Source organism: Bombus vancouverensis, chromosome 4, assembly GCF_051014615.1.
Source record: "Bombus vancouverensis nearcticus chromosome 4, iyBomVanc1_principal, whole genome shotgun sequence".
In the NCBI taxonomy this organism is placed as follows: domain Eukaryota; kingdom Metazoa; phylum Arthropoda; class Insecta; order Hymenoptera; family Apidae; genus Bombus; species Bombus vancouverensis.
In genome coordinates this window covers 1,628,848-1,648,819 of record NC_134914.1, presented here as the reverse complement: position 1 = coordinate 1,648,819, position 19,972 = coordinate 1,628,848, and the positions used below count along the sequence as shown (strand labels likewise).

The following is a 19,972-nucleotide window of genomic DNA, read 5'->3' as shown; positions in this document are numbered from 1 at the left end:
TGAAATTTCCCTAGTAGTAAAATATTCTTTTTATATAATTCTTAATGATTGTTTATTTAAATTATACTGCATTGTATTATATGCGATTGTTGCGATAAATTAATCAATAATTTAAAAAATATGTCGAAAATATTCCTAGTTTTATTTTCAAATTTTTATGTTGAGTTGTGTATATTTGTAATTATTCAAATAATACAGATATATATTTTTCATGTGTCATATATGTCATATAACTTTTCAATCCTTATAAATGAAATTAAAATTCTGAGATTCTAAGTTAGTTTATAATAGTATCTATCTTAAAGTTGTAATATCTATGTTCTTGCTAATATTCTTATATATGTCATGCCCTTCTAGGATCATATAAACAGATCTCGATACTGGCTAGGGAAAACCATCCGAAAATTGAGTCGTGAAAAATCAACATGTAAGAAAACAAAGTTCTCGTTCTTGCGAGATATACAGAGATCAGTAGAGTGCCTTTGTCTCTGCTGAGATATTCAGTCCTGTCTTGTATATTGATTCTTCATGACTCAATTTTCAGACGGTTTCTTCAATGCTTTTGACATTGAGTGGTTAAGACCAATTTATATAATCGTGGTCCTTTCTTACCACGGTCGTATACACAGGGTCTGGAAACTCCAGTGGAAGGGATAAGGTTCTTAATATCCGGAGGTGTGTTTTATAAATCAGCCGCTAGCCATAGCGCTGCGATCCATTTGTTAAACTTTTGCATTTAGCGCCATCTTTGTTATCCTTACCACTGAAGGTGAAAAATATAAATTAAACTTTTCATAATTATAATTTTATAACAATTTTTCAATGTATTTAAAGTAAACATACAATATTTTATGTGACACGGTACAATTAATTATGTAAATAAATGTAGATTGATATAACACAGAGTACAGTTCAGTTATAGACACAGTCGTATCGGAGATTGTAGATTACAAATACAAGGCGCGCTACAGAACCAAGCCTAACAAATCGATTGAAGCGCCTTGAGAGACATTTTTTATCCCCAAAAGAGCCTTATCCCCTCCATTGGAGTTTCCAAATCTGAGTGTGTATACAAGAACAGTTATTGGAAGGAGTTATACAACCGTGGTTCCTTACGACTTACGCTTACGACTTAAGATCGTGAAATTAGATGCAGATATAAGAGATTCGGTTAAAAAACGATTTGATCAATTTCAATTTATCACATTGGAGTTAAATTAAAAGCACTATTTTAAATAAAGCTATCAGCAGAAATGTCTGCGTGGAGGCAAGCGGGATTAAAGTAAAATATTTATTTCAAAGATACTTGCTTTTAATGTTAAATATCCACTATTGAAAAACATTATATAATCTGTGTTCACATTTCAGTTATATTAATTATTCGCAAATAGCTGCCAGACTTGTTAGACAAGCTTTGAAAGCAGAGCTCCGATCAGATGCCCTAAAACGAGATGAAATAAACGTAAAATTTACCCAATGGAAAGATGGTAAACCTATTAGTAAGTATATAACTGTAATTTTTAACTTATTTTGTATTATTTATACAGAAAGATACAGTAATATTTTTAAATAACGTGAGTTTATATATATATTATATAAGATGTGTACATATATATCTGTGGCTGTATGGAAAAATGCTACATGTCACAATTTCAAAATGTTTGAATTTATGCATTAATTAAACTGTAGAATATAGGATTCATGTATTTCTCAGAAAAAATGCATAAAAATAAGTTTTATAGGTTCAAGAAAATAACGTAATTCAATCAAAGTTCAATATTCAATTCATATGCATTAGGCAAAACAATGCGAGTCCACCCAAATTTGGAGAATACGAATACTTTGGTCTCTCATGTGTAATTGCTTTTATTTCCTATTTTCATTAATCTGCTTATACCATAACTTATTTTATATAAAATAAAATGACCAAAATTATATTCTACATATATTTTTATTTTATCAAGAATAGTATATTATTTTGAAAAAGACAATATGTACATTACTTTGTGTTACTATCTTATACAATTATACTATAATATAAACATTCTATTCTTTATTTGCAGATAAAATAATTATAGTTACCAGGTTTTGTATTCTGTTCGATATAAAGCTATATTATTTCAGTATACTATTTAGTTACGTATAATTAGAAATCATGTACCTTCAAAAATTGATCCATATCTATAAATCAGTATCTGAAAAATACTGGACAATTAGATCCATTTTAGCACATATATATTATATTTCACTATATGAAGTATCCTTCACCAGATGTTACTTCAATTCATGTGACTGTTATTATTTGCAGCGAGAAATGCTTCACATTGATTCAAATGGTTTCATAGAGAGGTGCATTCTTATGTTAATAGTTTTTTTTTCTGTATGAACTTTGATGTATCAGGAACTTATGAAAGTCAACTTTGTTTTTTTAAATGGAATCATATACCTTTTAATGCATTGACTGATGCAGCTCGTCACTCCCTATATAGAAATATTAACTGGTTTATACCTAAAAAAAATTTGTCAAATTTAATGTGTAAAGGACAAGGACAGACGCTAAGCGGTATTCTTGTGTTCACATTGTCTTTGTCTTTCATACATTGAATTTCACAAATCAAAGTTAAAATATTTGCTAAACTAATTGTTTTTCGGTATAAATAGGTTAATACTTTTGTGTAGGGACAAATTGCATCGATTGATGTATTAAAAAATATATGATTCATTTGCTATTTAATGAAAACACTAAAATTTCTATTCAATTTTTGTTCAATAATAAAAATACCCGGTAGTATGTGTTATTTTTGTCATAAGATAGTTGGTCAACAGTGTGTTAACAGGACACGTAGTGCGTACGTTATAGCATATTAAATTATGTGTATATATATATATGACTTACAATAATACTTTTTCATTACAGCTGAAAAACAATAATAATAAACAAATAAACATGCGTAAATGTACAATCATGTGTAAGTCTTAAATTCGGATTTCATATAGCGTGAAATGTTTATATAGGAATGCATGAGCATTATTTATCACAAATATTTTAGTGCATAACATATAACAGCAAGGAGATTTAGATATGGAGATTCCCTGTTCAATATTAAATAATTTACTACTAACATATCTACTATATAAATGTGTGAAATGTGTGAAATTTATATAAGTACAAGGTATAATCGAACGGTATAATCATAGATAGTACAATCTAAGAAGGCTTGATATGATAAAATAGAAACAAAATATATAATAATCATTTTTCAGACAAGATTTTAATTCTGAGTAAATCGATGTCGAAAATTCGTCGAGTACACGTGCACTTAGCTATAACTTGCAATGTATCGCTTTCAGTAATATATATATATATATCTACAATGTATACAAAAAGTATTGGCATATCAGTGTATTTATTATAGCAACATATTAATTAATTAGGGTGATTTCGATGATTTTTGAATATGTTGTAAAACTCAATATTTTGATTAATTCTTTTCTGTACACTAAGAGCTGAGCTCGCTTAGTTTCCGAGATATTCGCGAAAAATTGCCGGTTCTTTTTAGAGCACATTGAATTATTCCGTATATAGTACATTCTATAACGTATGTATGAATATTGCTGGTCACCAACTGCTATTAGTTATTTATTTATAGGTCCCGTGCACAATTGCATATACAAGGCTGTAAGAAATGTTTGTTACAACTCAATTAAAAATGAATACCATTAATGTACATTAATTGGGTTTGGGTTTTCATACAACTGTACATATTTATAAATACTCGTTTATGAACAGAAGATAAATACCTAGCAACCAATACTGACGCATACGTTGGCACAGATTTACAACTATAGACTGAAACACACTGTAGTGATATCAGCAGTTTTTTTTTAGAATATCTCAAATGCTAAGGTCGACCGCTGGTTATGTGTATAAGAAATAGTAGTTCAAAATATTGATATCTATAACATATTTCAAAATTATCAGAATCAAAGATGAGGTACCTTTCTGTTTAAAATACCACAAAGAATCAGTTAATGCAAATAAAATCGTAAGATTCCATTTTTTAAAAAATGTACATTTGGATGTGCCGATGCATTTCTGTGAAAAATCGAGAAAAAAAAAACTATATGATAATAAACAGTGCAATGTAATGCAAACAAAGCAGTCTTTCTATCTACAATAAGAACAGAGTTATAGTTCGGTTATAGTTATAAGTATAGTTCGGTTCGGTCACTAAGTCTAGGTTCGGACCAGAATTCGCCTTGTGGGGTTGGTTTCTGATCACCATTGATGTTTTTATCACCATTTGACCGACCCCGGTTTCGTCGACATTGTTTATTTGTCGACATGTTGAAATCACTGACAATATTTTCGTCGACGCTCATTTCACCGAACTGAGTGAGTGTCTCTGAGTGTCGAGGAGGACATTGTTGGTATATAAATGATGTCGATAAAACTGGCATCGATAAAGATATTGTCACAAACTAATCCCACCCTGTACATATACAATTAGGAATCGTTAAAATCTAAACTAGATTTTTCCCTTTTAAGTGAAAATGAGGATTTATTCGGAAACAGTTCCAAGCAAAAATAATATTAAGCATTTTCATCTCATTTTCATATAGAGGCATTAGTTTCGGGATTGTATAATACCATGAATATATGCTCTGTATGTTAAGAGATACCTTGTACATCATAATTGATTAAATACTAATAGTGATATACACTAACATATAGTTAAAAAGCATATGTTACATATAGAATATGTTATAATTTTGTTATGGACCGTTTGACATTTTAACGTTTTATTGAGCAGAAATTAAACTTATTTAATTTTATTCATTTATTTAAAAAATTTGGTAAGTTACAAAAATTACATTTCGTTATTTTTGTTGCAGAAAATCCATAAATTATGATATCACAGATCGAGGAAAGACTTATCCAACTCTTCAAATATATATATGCATATCCTTGGATATTGTATATGAAATAAGAAAAGGATCTAATAAAATAGTATAGAAAGAATTTATATATAGCAATTCAACATTCTTATATGAAGTAAAAATATCTAATAATATTATGAGCTTCTTTCATTTAATCCACCTTCCTTGTGATAGATCATCTTATAGTCGGGCAATGTGCTTTACAGTGTACTGAAAAAGTCAGATCAGAAATTAAATATAATCTACATGTAAGATTTTATAAACTCAGATCAGAAATTAAATATAATCTACATGTAAGATTTTATAAACTCACCTATAAATTCTGAAACAAGATCATTGTCGCTATCACCACGCATTGTACCTGTAATTTCTTCATCTTCAACCATAGGAAGAAATAAATGAATAAATTCAGCTGTATATGGTGGAGCTATTGCTTCTAAAACCTAATACAATACCATCTTAGTATCATTAAGCATGCTGTGTATGTACACATTTATTTAAAAAATAATTTTACAATACCTCTGTAACAAAATATCTAATTAACGATACATCTGTGTCTCCACGTTGCCAACACTGTTTGATGTAACACACTACTGGTACCACGCAACCTCTACTTAATAAGTTCACCATTCTATCAATTAACATTTTTTTCATTTCCAACTGAAAATTAAAGAAGAAAGGTTATTAATTCACAAAAATAGTAAGTATAAAATTGCTACTAATGTGTTTTACATTCGTTTCCTTAACAACGTGCTAAATAAGTAAAAAAATTAATAAATAAATTATAAACTTACTCATAATGAATGCCCAAAATGGCACAACTAAGAATGAAATGACTACAGATGAAAAAAGCAAGAATGAATTTTTTTAATCTTTTGAGTAACAAATAATTTTCGGAACTATGTGCCTTAAGAGTGACATTCTTTTCGATATATATGTTAAAAGAAATATATTCTACATCAAGTAATTGATTATATTATATCAAATTTGATTGAACTTTACTCAAGAACAAAAAATTATTGATTTTTTATATTTTTAATCTTGTACTTTTCGATACGTAGGATTTAAAAATACAAGTTTTAAGTTGCGTAATCTAGTGGTTCAAAAGTTATGACTATATAAAATTGAACATTTCCAGAATATATTGCACATTATTTTAACGCTATATTGACTTCTATCCATGTTCTGTGCAATGATTGGACTCCATGGAACCACTGACTGCACGTGAATTGCAGTTATTTTGGCGGGTTAAGTCAAATGTATTTGACTACATGTATTTTGCGTATGTTTGATCTTTTACCCTGATATAACTTTTATATTTATCTCATAATACTTTTTCCAATGTTTCCGGGGTATTCATTTGTGTATTTTTACGTCGTTACGTTTATTTTCGTCTTATTTTCTTTTTTATCGCTCTTTTTATAGTCTTTCACTTTATTTTTATTCCTTTTCATTCATTTCAAACGTTATGCCAGGTTAGCTGTAGAAGGATACGTACATAAAACAGTCAATCACCATGGTTTTGGTCCGGGTTAGGATTTATTTCCCAAGCGTCGTGAAACGGTCGGTTACGTTAGTATAAGCTAACTTTTTCGCGAATTTAATTACAGCCTCTCATGGTATGCATACTCAAAAAATAAAATCCAATTGGCAACCATCTAAATACTGAAAAAGGGTCGCTTCCATGATGACATATTTGTCGATCGCCTATACGAATTTTTATATCGACATTTTTTCCGTCATAAGAATATCGATTTGATGGCATCGTTGATGGCCGAAATCCGAAGATATTACATTTTTTAATAAGGTAAGCGTAAGTTGAGAGCACGTAAATGCTCATCTGTGCGGTTCACTCATTGGATGAGGTATGGGTAGAAGCCAATATGACGTTAAAGTAACAATATCCTAAAGATGGTTAGTTTTACATAATTGCAATTTCTAAACCACTGAATTTCGCAACTTCAAACCTGCATTTTCGGATTCATTAACCTACCGAAAGCATAAAAAATTGGGTATAATTGTACGTAAAAGAAGTCAATAATTTTTGATCCTCTAAAATAATATTCAATGAAAATAGTAATTTTTCTTCAAAATAAGAGTTCATTAGTTGTTATTTAAAAATACGGAATAATATATGTCAAATTTATTACGAAGATATTTTAAAACATCCGCAAAATAATTTTAATTATATAGAATATTTGATTTTAATTGTATTATTGCAAATATTTTAAGAAGTATCCTTAGAAGAAGAAAATGCTTTGTGAAAAGTTGTCGAAGATCGGGGACGACATTGTAGATAATAGAATATAAGTAGAATGTTGCTAGATAGAGATACAATCATATCAGAGAGCTGTGATGTCGCCCGAAGGCTGTAGATCGTCGCAATGTCAATAATCTCTATCGCCGCGATAGTGCGTGTTATCTAAATGTTCGAAAAGCGTGTGGATCGCTTTCAGCTTTTGACTTAGCGGTAATAAAGATACTCTCGGCGAAATAATCGGCTACATTAACGGTATACGGTATAAAAAGATGTTCAGAATGACAAGCTTGACAACATGTGTACATATGTTTCAAGCTTATTCAAATCGGTGAAATATCCCCTTTTTTACATAATTACCGATTATATTTTTCACTTGCGGCATCCCATTGAAGTGCCATATCTATCTCGTTTTCTCTTGTTATATCTATCTTCTCACTTTTCGAGCTGTGCAGGAGTCAATTCTTAGAAGAAAAACACTATTCTAAAAATCTATATTTCAAGTGGTCTTTGGAAGAGAGAGAAAGAGAGAGAGAGAGAGAGAGAACCCTTGAATGTCGAATTACCAAAAAAAAGTATCGGGCAACCCAAGCATTCATACGTTGCGAGTACCTACTACACCAAAGCCTGTAATCTCGAGTACCCGTACATCCAAATCTGCGGCAGATTATTAAGTTTTTTTCGAACATATGTAATTTCAAACGTAATATTTTGTTTTCCTTTTTCATTTTTTCTTACGTTTCCACTGTCGAGTTAATGTATGTTAAACATTACTTTTATAAGAAAAAAGTTGTCACATTAGGTTAATTATAAAACATGATTATTGTCATAGAAATTCTGGAATGATTATCAAGAACTGCCGACTTAACGGTCATGAATTTCCTTCATTGAGGTTATGTAAAAGAAAATGTTTATGCATACTAAACCACAATAGTTGATAAACTAACAAGTCCTTTTCCACAAAAAGGATGGATTATAAACACATTCCGCAGTATCATAATGCTAAGAATAATATGTAAGAAATGCTAAGAACTCTTTAAAGCTAAAGAGGAAGAAGACAAGCATGCATTAGCAATTAAGTCAATATCTTTGAATATTTAAAAATTTAAATAAATTCATTACTTTCATTGTGCTATGTCATAAACTTTCTAATAAAATCATACAGGAAATACCTAAATTTTTCTCATTACTATTCATCATTTTGCAGAAAGAAATACGTCATGACATTCCAGGAAATATAAGGATAAATTAATTATTTTTTAATACAAATATGTTAATACCTTTTTATAGGGAATTAGTTGTATTGATCAGTGCATTAAAAATTATATGATTCCACTAAAAAAATGTACGTATCCCACTAAAAAAATGTCATCTATCTTAAATACCTTCACCTGCAACATCCTGCTACATTTTACGACGTTCTGACGATCTCTTGTAATGTCCTAAAAGTATACTCTTCTACCTAGCGTACTTTTCGAAATATTTGCAATAGTAAATTAAAGTGGATACACTCTGTATATATACACTCTGTAGTATACACTCTGCATATTGATATTAATTATTAAACATATGGTTAAAATATTCTTACCTGCACAAGTATTTCCAGTTCATCTTGTTTACTTTCAAATAACTGTACAAGAAGTTGTAACACTTTTGGATGCAGTAAAGAATGGCAAACTACAACTTCATCAAGTAATGCAAGATGTACAGGACAATGTTCTGTGCACAATTTAAAATATGATGGTTCAGTTACAGTACACTCCACCCATCTAATTATACCTACACTTACAACAGGAAATCTGAAAGAATGTTGATTTTACTATATATAGAAATAAGAAATATCATATGACCACTAATATAATTTGTATACATTATACCTTATGCACTGATATAAAGTTTGTAATTCTGCTATCAATTCAGTAGATCCTTTATTAATGTTACAAATGTTATGGACTTTTTCTATAGCTTGAATAGTTGTTTTTAATTCATCCTTATTTAATTTCCGTGAATGCGTCTTCTTGGCTGGAATATCACATACACTAGCTGCATAAGCTAATAAATATATGTATTTAGACTTATGCTCCGGATTAATTTTTACACCCGGTTTAAAAAGTGCATCAACTAATAGTTCTGGAATTAATGAATTATTATTTTGTATATATTATAGCAGCTGTAAAAACAACAAATTGCAATTTTATAAATTATGTATATTAATACCTAAGAATTGTGGGTTACGAAGTAATTCTATAGGAGGTGGTTCCGCAGTCGAATAATTTCGAAATAATACGGTAATATCAGCAGGATTTAAGGTATTCCGTGATAACATGGATGCAAGTGCTTGACATGCACTAGGGCTACTTGAAGCTCCATTAAGTGCCATTGTTATTGGAGTAACATCATGATGGCTGTAAATATATACATGTATAATACATATATGAATTATAAAATCAGTGTGCAATAATGTTGTATTTATTAAATTTTTAATTAATTAAAACTCGGTGTTAATTAAATGATGGTTATCCCCATGAATTCAATATGAATTATATTTTTAACAAATGGAATAAACAGACAACAAATTACCTACACTTCAATAAATAGCTTTTACTAATAATTTTGTGAGTTGTTTTTGATAAAAATGATTTCAAACAAAGACTAGAAAACAATATATTTCATTAATGTTAATAAAATATTTTCAGAAAGCAAACAGTTGATATAAAAATAATATATGTATCTACTAAATAGGGAAACAACCAACTTTTTTCCCGAAATCAGATAATAGCAGTCAATTTATAGAATAGACACAATCGCTCAGTATTATCACTTATAACAGCTATAATCTGTACAATAACGATCCATCACTGAGTTATCTAATTGCGACATCCATGAAAAAGTTAACGAAACTGTAAATCTTATTTTGAATGATAATATTACAAGAAAATTCAAGGCTCTAACAGCCACAGACTTGTATCTACAGATATCCTTATTCCCAAATATCATATAAAGATGTGTAGTTTTAAAATAAACTTTTATTGTTATTCACCACGTAAAATAAGTTTAAACAAGTAAATCTCATTACTAGCTAGGCATTATGTCCGTGGGACACCACTCCAAGATTTTAATTTATATGAATGCGATACTACCCTGCAACGCCCCCCCCCCCTGCCTCGAGTGCCTATGAAGATTTCCATCACGTAAAAAAAAACGGCACATTATGTTTATCTTCTGACAAAATCCAAAATTTCCCTATATTTGTAAATAAACAAGCAACAAACATTAATCTTTAAAGCTTACACAATTTCCGCATTTCTCTCTATTCCTGTTACTATTACTAGCCTCTTAATTTAATTACTGTAACTAGTCATTACTATCATTATCATTACTATACTTATAAGTTGTGTGCTTGCTACATGACATTATCGAGTGTAATATCATATGCATGTATACGATGTCCTATGATCGATAATACATTTTATCGTGTGGCTGAAGAGTTAAGATAATCAAAATATTAAGAAAACCATATGATAATTTATGTTGTCTCTGTTTGTTTGTGCTCTCTGTTTAAACAAATTAGAGAAATTTGGAAAACAAACTTATTAATATTCTTTGTTATTAGATTCTATTGATCCTAAGTTGAGAACAATTGAACACTCTCTGACTGTATATACTCGATAAACTAATAAAAACTTTTTCTTACTTCTGTTGAGCGCATTTAGTGATTTCCTGAGAAAGCCTTTTCATCATAAATCCACCACGTGATTCTTGTGCAAGAATTTGCAACAATACTTGACTGTAGACGTAAGTGTGTTGTCCATGACATACCATTTTCTGGCAAAAAAAAATTATATAAAGACACTATAATATTTTAAAAATATACTTTTTACTATAATACAAATACACACTGTAACATTTTAAATATATGTATATCGTCCCTCTATAATAAAAAGCAACTGCGAGCAAAAAGGAAGAAGGTGATTAAAATCTAAAAGAAAGCAGGAACTCCCAGAAAACGAAAGCGTTCATTAAGGTGGAGTTAAAGGAATTACAATTCATAAGTCTATACTGTATGAAGATAATGATGCCTGGCATAGGCTAAACATACAGTCAGGACTATACATTCGGTTAATACAGCGAGTAAAAAAATTTGAAGGATGATTTCTGAAACTAAAATAAGATGAAAATCAAGAATAAAACAATTGCGTTTTCTACTTTGTTTTTTAGTTATTAACAATTAAAAATTAGCCGAAAACGCGATTTTTTTATTCTTGATTTTTCTCTTATTCTAGTTTCAAGAATCACCTCTTAAATTTTTCTACACCTATAGCAGAACACCCTATATATAGTCCTGGAACTAGTGTCATTGCTACGTAGTCAATATAATAGTCAATATAAACTTTAAAAATTTGTGTGTCGATAGTTTTGATAACAAAAATGAACAAATTCAATTCCTGGCTGGACGAACGTAGGGATGGGAGATAGAGAAATGTGCTGTCAAACATGTCAAACTTGAAGGTGAAATTTTGCGGAAAGTACAGAAGTTGAAAATGAAACAGTAAAATATATAAAAAATCAACCCTCTAGTGGAGTAGTTATCCTCAGTTTAGTAGAAAATTATCCTTTCCGGTATTTCATGGAAGACTGTTGTATGGTAACTACAATTTTTTAATTTTATCTAGACTGAACCTTTATGTAATAGCAGATTTTATCCTGAAATATGTAAAAGAATGCCCTAGCAACATTAAATTTTTTTTTAAATCTTAGCGAACAATTGACATAAAGAACATGATTCCGGCAAACATAATTTATTTTTCTCTTTTTTTTCATTTAATTTAATAAACGATCAGTTTTATTATTGTAAAAATTACTACCATATGTTTTCGGATGATGATTTACATTTTGAATTTGATTCTTGATTTCATGTCAGAATGACGAAGATCAGAATTCCGAGGATGACGATTGAGAAGTTTAAGATGATTGAGAGGGGTGTTTTATTATTTATATAAAGTTGAGACATCCGCATCAGGTAACACGCGGCTCATCATACCGCATGGCGATTTCAATGGTCTGATATGAGTTTTTCAAATATATTTCCGGATATAATCTACTGTTACACGAAGTTTTAGCCTAAATAAAATTAGGAAATTGCAATTACTGTTCGACAGCCTTTAATGAGTTACCAGAAAGGTTTTGCTGTATTAATGGACTTCCAGGATTGAACCTTCATTAATGAGTTGATTTTTTATATATTTTATTGTTTCATTTCCTAGTACAAGAAGTTTCAGTTTCTATATTTTCAGCAAAATATCACTTTCCAGTTATACCACTTTAATAAGTTTAACAGTGTACCTCTCATCCCATGTCCATGTCCACCCAGCCAGGCATAGATTTTATTTATTTCTGCTATCAAAGCTATTGGCGTACAAATTTTATGTTATTGCCTCCATAAAAATGATATTACTCTGGAAGAGTAATATATTGTAACAGAATAGCAAATAAATAATTAATTGGAAGTCATTCACATTTTCTTGCAATTACTAAATCTCAATTCCAATGAAATAAGTTAGAATAAATTGAATGTGAAAATGCAGCAGGATTGTATAATTATGAACACTGTGGAAACTAGATTTAAATTAAAATCCAATTTTATAGATATAAATTACACTAAAAAATGAATTACTCTATATAGATGCTTTTGGTATAGAATTTGGAACGGAAATGAACCTGGACACATATTTTAAATTACAATTATAATGTACTCTCTGCTTATTTAATCCAACTTCTATATAACAGGTATTATCAATCATCTTCTTGTGAATTCGAATAATTTGTGAAGAGACAAAAAGATTGCAACATTAAGAATAAGAAATTACATTATCATATATATAGGTTATCTCATTTAATAGGTTATCTATTAATATATATATATATAATGAAACTATGTGTACAAAAAATGATTTCAAGTATTTACAAAAAGGAACTATGCAGTCAGAATTATGCTGGTTGAAGACATAAAGATAGAAAATTTTTATACATATATAACTACTTAATCTCTCTTAATTTCTCATTGACTGTTTAAACATTTTTACAATTAAATTATATTTCTTGTTTTACATTCTGCAATTTTTAAGAAAATTATATACAAAACAATATAATTAAATTTACCTTATTATTGTGTGTTATATTATAGAAAATACATTCAAAAACTATATCCAAAAAAATATAAGTGACTTTCACTTGATTTGAATGCCTTCACGTAACAAATTCCTTTCTTCATATTATATTGCCCTTGAATTCTTATACAGGACATTGCTTTATGCTTAAAAGACTTCCCAAAAATCTTATTCTCTATGTGTATGAAATATAATATACACATATTATACTTTAAATTGATTCAGAATATAAATCATAAATAATAATACTTACTGCACATTCTTGTATACTTGACTGCCAATCTTCTGTATTTTGCAAAAATCCAGCAATTGCAGTTTTTAAAACTCGTGAAAATACTTCAATTTGTTGTGCAGCTGTTGAAATGCTTGTAATTTCACCTTGAAATCCAGCATCAGATATAAGCTGTAAGAAATGTAAAAAGGATACAAAAATTCAATAAAATTTGTATAGTACGTATTAAATGTTTGTAAAATATTTCATATATAATAATTGTGCAAAAATTATATTATTGCAAACAAATTACTTGTGTAATATAATAAAAGTTGATGATACATATATGTACAAAATTTGTGTACAAATTTCAATCTGCTAGTTATCTTTTAACCAGAAATTTCTATGATCGTGAAATTAATAGTCAACAAAGACGAACAAATCTCAGATATACTGAGATGAATTCTTCCAAATATAAATACATATAAGCCACTTATTATAAAAATAGGGTAAGTCCATTTTCTTTATTAATGAGATATTTAAGGTTTCGTGGTTCATACAATTAAGAAATATAAGTACACCCTAGAAAGGTTTCACCATGTTGTATATACTTTTAACACAGGTAAATTTACTACGCAACGATTTTTATAAGAATACATTACGAAAAAAGGTGTTTTTATAAATCTGAGATAGAGTTGCCTCATTTTCATAATTAATGATAAAAATTCAGTCGTTTGCCTTGTTCCAAAAATAGTGAATGAGAGTCGAATTAATCGAAATAGTTAATAACTATTTCTGGTGGCAGCAATTACCATTTTGATTTAAATATAACTTGAAAAATCTAACTGTTACGAACACCGAAGATCAAGGCCAGATCGTAACATAGTCTTTCATTTATTTTTTCAAAACCCGTCCGTTATACGAAAAAAAAGGAATATAACATAAAAAGTGCATTTTGGCTATATTTATAACTTTCGTCTGACATAATTTTTATATAATCGATAATTTAGAAAATAATCGAATAAAACTGATTTTATTATAAATACTTAAATAATTATTTTAATGTTTAAGGACCCAGGGGCATGCTTTTTCGTTATTCAATCGAGTTCAAATTCTGCACAAATTATTTTTTTAATATTCAACATCTCAAAAAAACTTTGTTTTTATAGAATTATTATTAAACTACGTTATAAGCATAAAAATTGGTAAATTCTGAGGTACATTTAAAAATATTTGTAATTGTCATTTTTCTATGCATTTTAATTTATAGAATTAGTTAGCATGAGTTCTAAGTGATTCAAATAATACACTACAAATAATGCAGAAGAATTTAGTTCAAAGAGCACACCTCTTATATGTATAATGTTATTACTACTATTATATTTATCTATATATGTAATAACAATATTTCCAACAATTCCTATTTGAATAAAAGCAATATTTTAATAGAAATCTTACCTTTATAGTGAAGTTTAACATCAAGCAATCAGGATATTCTTCTGCAAGTCTGTAAATAAGTGACCGCCAAGTAGGATGTTGTATCATTTCCGTTAACCAAGCAGGAGTCTGATACACAAAATATTGAACTTTAAGTATTGACTAAGATTTAATATTTAATTCAAAAATCAATGAAGGATTAAAAAACTTACTTCACCCTCCTCTGTGAAGATTTTATCTGCTTTTTTGGGATCAAATGTTTTCAATATCATATCTTTTAAGTTGTTTTCTACCATTGCTTGTACATCTGTAACTTTAACTCCAGCGAGAATAAGCCATTCTGCAAGAAGATTTGCCATTTGAGCACAAGCTGTATAGTTTTTAGATAACAACTCTATCACTTGTTCTGGGTTTCCACCAGCTTGAAAATATCTATAAAGTGGGAAAAATAATGATATATTATAATATAAAAAATATCATTACATTTCTTTTAAATTTCACAAACAGTGCACCAGTGCATAATTAAATACACATATTGAAATTAACATCATCTATAGTAGCTACAAAAAAGCACATATCCTTACTTTCTAATAAAGCATTCCTTTATCAAATTCTAGATTTATAATCACATGAAAACACTACTATATAACTAATATTACTATACTATAGTACTATTATGTGATATAAAATTTAATATACTGGGACCTAATTAATTAATATATAAATGTTATAATAAATATAATGGCTTGCAAATACTGTTTGTAATCATTCCATATAATAATCTAAATAGTTGTTTAAAATAAATAAAAAGCAAGAGAAGATTAAACTATATATACTTTATTAAAACACTTTGCAGGAAAATAAGTAATGGAGAGTATTTTATTAAATAAAAAAATTTTAATCTCTATTAAAAACTAGTTTAATGACCATAGTAACTTATAATCAAAGAAACATTATTACCAAATATTGTCTTTAAAATCAGAGAATGTTTACTTGTATATTTTTGTACCATTAAATGAAAATTTCATCCTGTATGTAACATTATTTAATTTTTTATAAAATTATGAATCCATTATTTACCTATATCTACAGGTAATAACAATGTTGTGTTAATAAAATTCATTAAATAAAACTAATGAATGTAGTAAGAGGAATATCATCAATATTTAGTTTCCATTTCATCATTAAATATACATAATGAATTTTTGTGTAATAATTATAAATTCTATAATAGAGAATTTTATTTCAGTCTTTTCATGATTGTTTAATATGAAAACATGAAATGATTATTATGAGATTTGATAAAATATATAGAAATGTGCAGACCCTCCCTGTTTTTCAGGGTTTCGGGATGGATCAGTAGAAGTTCGGGCGGGATCTCCATATCCATATCACTCGGGCTCCCGAATGGTTCGGAATCCTAAAACTCGATTTGGGTATCGACCATAGAAGTATGTATCAGCATGAACAAGCAGCCTAACTTCGTGTCAGCTCAACTAAAATTGCACGAATCGACTTAAGGCTTGGAAGCCCAAGATCCAGCTATTAGGAGGAGATAAAGTAATTACAAAATAGTACAATAACTTCACAAAACGAAATATGTATAAAACTAAAATAAAAAAACCATAAGCAAATAAAAACACACTATTCGCTACAAATTCTATACAAAGAAATCAAATATTCTACAATCTCAAATTTGCAAAATTATTATTAAAATAAAAATAATTTTCTTCCAAAATTTTAAATATAAATTTTGAATATGAATATTTATTCATGTAAAGCTTATTATCATCGTTTCTTTTTATATCTTTATCTCCTCTTAATATTTCCTAATAGTTGGATTTTGGGCTTCTGAGCCTTGCCAATCCCATTCGACTTGTCGAATTGACAAGAAATTAGACTGGCCACTTTTAATTATTTAGCATGGTGATACATAAATCTATTGCTGATACTCGAATCGAATTTTGGGATCTCGAGTAATATAAGTATATCAAGATCCCGCCCGAATTATCTTCTATTTATAGTTCATATAGATTTGAGTTAGGTGTCATTTTATCCAACTGACATGGGTCGGTCAGTAACCAATACCAACCCATACCCTGTTGCAGACGCACAATTATAGACAAGATTTACTGTGTGTGGTACTGACACTATAGATGGTTTCTTGGGAATATCTTGGAAATTAAGAGAATCCAATATTTTCGTGAAAGGAAAAGTTGTTCCAAATGTTGGGTTTTACAACATATTCGAAAACCAGTGAAATCACTGTTAAAGCTAAACTTCTAAATAATTACCTAATATCTTATATAATATAATATAATATATAATATCTAAATCATTTTGTTTAGCAATATAAGAATTAAATTTCTCTGGCTTATGATTCGGCAATATGTTTCAAATTTTGAAGCAAACTGCGTAGATACATTCAATATACTATATATCTATAATGAGTAAGATTAATGTGAACTGCACTATTTAATAAATCACTATACCTTTTAAGTTGTGCAAAGATACCAGGCTCCATAATGTAATCTGGTGTTTTAAATTTATCCAAGCATTCATTTAATATCTCTTGAGGATTATCAAAACTATCTTCTCCTATGCATTCTTCACTTCTTGTCATTTCTTCTGTCCAAGCTCCACGATCCTCATCATAATCCATCTCCATTATTTCTAAAAATAATACATAATATTTAATAAAATGGTTTTTCTTCTACATATTGATTAGTAATATAAATTTAAAAAATTTTTGTTTTGTTATGAATTGATATTTCTGTTGCAACAAACAGCTATTAAAAAAGGAAAAAATGGAAGAACTAAAAGTTTCATTACTACTCTCAAACAATAAAATTATATAAACTAAATGTTGGAAATAAATATGTCTAAAATAATTGAAATAATTTTATTTTTTCTTCAAATTGGAAAACTATTGCTTATATATCATATCATCTGAGAGTAACTATTAAGGTAAATTTAGTGACATACAAGACATAAGATTAAAACAATTAACTTTATATGATTTTTTATGTCATCATATGTGTTTAATATATCTTTTGCTTTATTTCGACAATCACAATTACCCTCTATTTAAAAAAATTGTAACTATTATGATTGGAAATGCTATGATTGAAATTAAATTATTATGAAATATATGTATATTTCTTGAAATATATGTACCACAGTTTACAAAATTAACTTGTTGTATTTTTTTATATGGTAATCATGTATAAAAAACAAATATAAATATTCAATTTCAAACTTTTGCGACTTATTCTGAACAGATTGGTAACAAAAATAACGCACACTTGCAACTTGACATCTTGATATCTTGTGTCTGAAACTTTCTATGACATAAAAATTCTTACTCTTTCAGTATTTCTTTTAATATGCAGGCAACAATAAACAATAACTCAAAAGATTTTTTCTCCTGTTATTTTCATAGTATAGTATAATAGTATAATGTAATTTTTGTTGGTCTTTGAATGTCTACTAAAAATATAAAGCTCAGAAACTAAAAATACGCAGTATCTGAATCTTTTTGTGACCATCTGTATACATTTTGTAAAAAGTAACCTAAGATTTATTTTGATATTTATATATTGTTATCAATTTTATAAAGTATTAATGTCTAGTTATTTAAAATAGATTAAAAATCTCTCTCTCTCAATTATATATTTCCATGAAAATTATTGGTACAAATTCTTGTTTATATAATTCTTTTTTCACGAAATCTAAACATTTATTATAAATAAGATAGTACAACCAGGCAATAATATTAAAAAAAATAAAATCTCAGCAGTATATTAATTAGCAATATTAGTCCAAATGAAAGATGTACTTCCTTTACTAAATATATAGGTATCTTAACCTATATATTAATATGTACTCTTTGTATACATATAGAAATTTTAAAGCTAAAGATAGGTTAACTATTCAATATATTTATTTTAGTTAATACTTCCATAAAAACTATTAAATATTTTATACTTTTTAATGAAGATTACTTACTTTTAATTTGTTATGATAGATTTAACGTACAAATATTTTTAAGTATTTTATAAATACGTAATACAATTATAGACAAATAATATAGATAAACATGTAATATATTGAGCTAAAGACTCATACTAAATGTTTCTTTCTAATATAATGTATTAAAAAAGAAATTGTGTTTTTTTATACTTCAGGTAACAATGAAAAGCTTTCATAATAGAAAATTCTCATGTACTGATATACTTAAAGATTGCAAATACATCATACTACTACCTATATACTTTATAGTTAATACCACGATCACGTTGATTCTACCAAGGAAGAAATACAAACCACATATGTATTGGGAAACTTAGTGGAAGCGTGGCTTAGATTTCAGTCCTCTAGTGACATAATGGCGAACTACTAACGGTAGATTTTTCAGTCTTTTTGTTCATTTATTTAAATTTTAAATTATATACATATATGTATCGATAATATAAAAGCTGAATCATCTTTCGTTTTCCTCGTATAAAGTACATGATTGCATATTTGTTTGTTAATATAATGTGCACATATATGTATTTACATATATGGTAACAAATAATTCTTTTTACACAAGAAACATAATTAGTTGATTCTAATTCAATTAAATTTTAATCAAATTTTATCAATTCATATACCTTTTAGAGAAATAGTTTTACAAACCATATAAGAATTTAATAGAATTGAAAGTAAGTTATTCTAATAAATATAGTATTAAATTAAAACATTTTGAAAATATATAGGTTACGATATATGTAGTTAGTTATTACCGATGATCGTGTGTATGCACTCGAGACTAGACTAATATATTTATTTATTTTACTTTATTAAAAATATATAAATAATACCTTTCTTGCTTAATGATAAAGTAAATAAGTTTAGATAATTTTTTACTTCACTTGTGTGTTGTATGTTAAAAGAACGTACTTAATTCGAAATAAT

The 19,972-nt window shown here is 28.1% G+C and overlaps 2 protein-coding genes across 6 annotated transcripts; one reads left to right on the top strand and one right to left on the bottom strand.

The window, feature by feature from the left end:
- The first annotated feature begins 902 nt into the window (after window positions 1-902).
- On the top strand, window positions 903-5,078 carry LOC117162317 (protein stunted). 2 transcript variants are annotated; one of them, XM_033344194.2, is made up of 4 exons: window positions 904-1,282; window positions 1,369-1,499; window positions 2,918-2,969; window positions 4,897-5,078. In XM_033344194.2, the coding sequence occupies exons 1-3, from the start codon at window positions 1,254-1,256 to the stop codon at window positions 2,929-2,931; spliced, it is 174 nt and encodes a 57-aa protein (XP_033200085.1). In that variant the 5' UTR covers window positions 904-1,253; the 3' UTR covers window positions 2,932-2,969; window positions 4,897-5,078. The 2 variants fall into 2 exon arrangements, with proteins under 2 accessions (XP_033200086.1, XP_033200085.1); XM_033344195.2 differs by lacking the exon at window positions 2,918-2,969 and having other exon boundaries at window positions 903-1,282.
- TH1 (negative elongation factor complex member TH1) lies at window positions 4,818-19,896 on the bottom strand. 4 transcript variants are annotated; one of them, XM_076618301.1, is made up of 12 exons: window positions 19,879-19,896; window positions 17,506-17,686; window positions 15,226-15,445; window positions 15,035-15,142; window positions 13,619-13,768; window positions 10,893-11,023; window positions 9,416-9,603; window positions 9,076-9,328; window positions 8,787-8,997; window positions 5,461-5,601; window positions 5,255-5,384; window positions 4,818-5,151 (listed from the first exon to the last, which is right to left on the bottom strand). In XM_076618301.1, exons 2-12 carry the CDS (start codon window positions 17,679-17,681, stop codon window positions 5,117-5,119), a joined length of 1,743 nt encoding a protein of 580 aa, XP_076474416.1. In that variant the 5' UTR covers window positions 17,682-17,686; window positions 19,879-19,896; the 3' UTR covers window positions 4,818-5,116. The 4 variants fall into 4 exon arrangements, with proteins under 4 accessions (XP_076474416.1, XP_033200077.1, XP_076474415.1 ...); XM_033344186.2 differs by lacking the exon at window positions 19,879-19,896 and adding an exon at window positions 19,340-19,358; XM_076618300.1 differs by lacking the exon at window positions 19,879-19,896 and adding an exon at window positions 19,280-19,309.
- Window positions 19,897-19,972: the final 76 nt, after the last annotated feature.

Excerpts from the sequence above, each read along its gene's own strand:
- LOC117162317 (XM_033344194.2), top strand. The coding sequence starts at position 1,254 with ATGTCTGCGTGGAGGCAAGCGGGATTAAA. Across the intron at positions 1,283-1,368 it reads TGGAGGCAAGCGGGATTAAA|TTATATTAATTATTCGCAAA; the intron begins GTAAAATATTTA and ends TTCACATTTCAG.
- TH1 (XM_076618301.1), bottom strand. The coding sequence starts at position 17,681 with ATGGAGATGGATTATGATGAGGATCGTGGAGCTTGGACAGAAGAAATG. Across the intron at positions 11,024-13,618 it reads CAAGTATACAAGAATGTGCA|AAAATGGTATGTCATGGACA; the intron begins GTAAGTATTATT and ends TTTTTTTGCCAG. Across the intron at positions 5,602-8,786 it reads AACTGGAAATACTTGTGCAG|TTGGAAATGAAAAAAATGTT; the intron begins GTAAGAATATTT and ends TTTAATTTTCAG.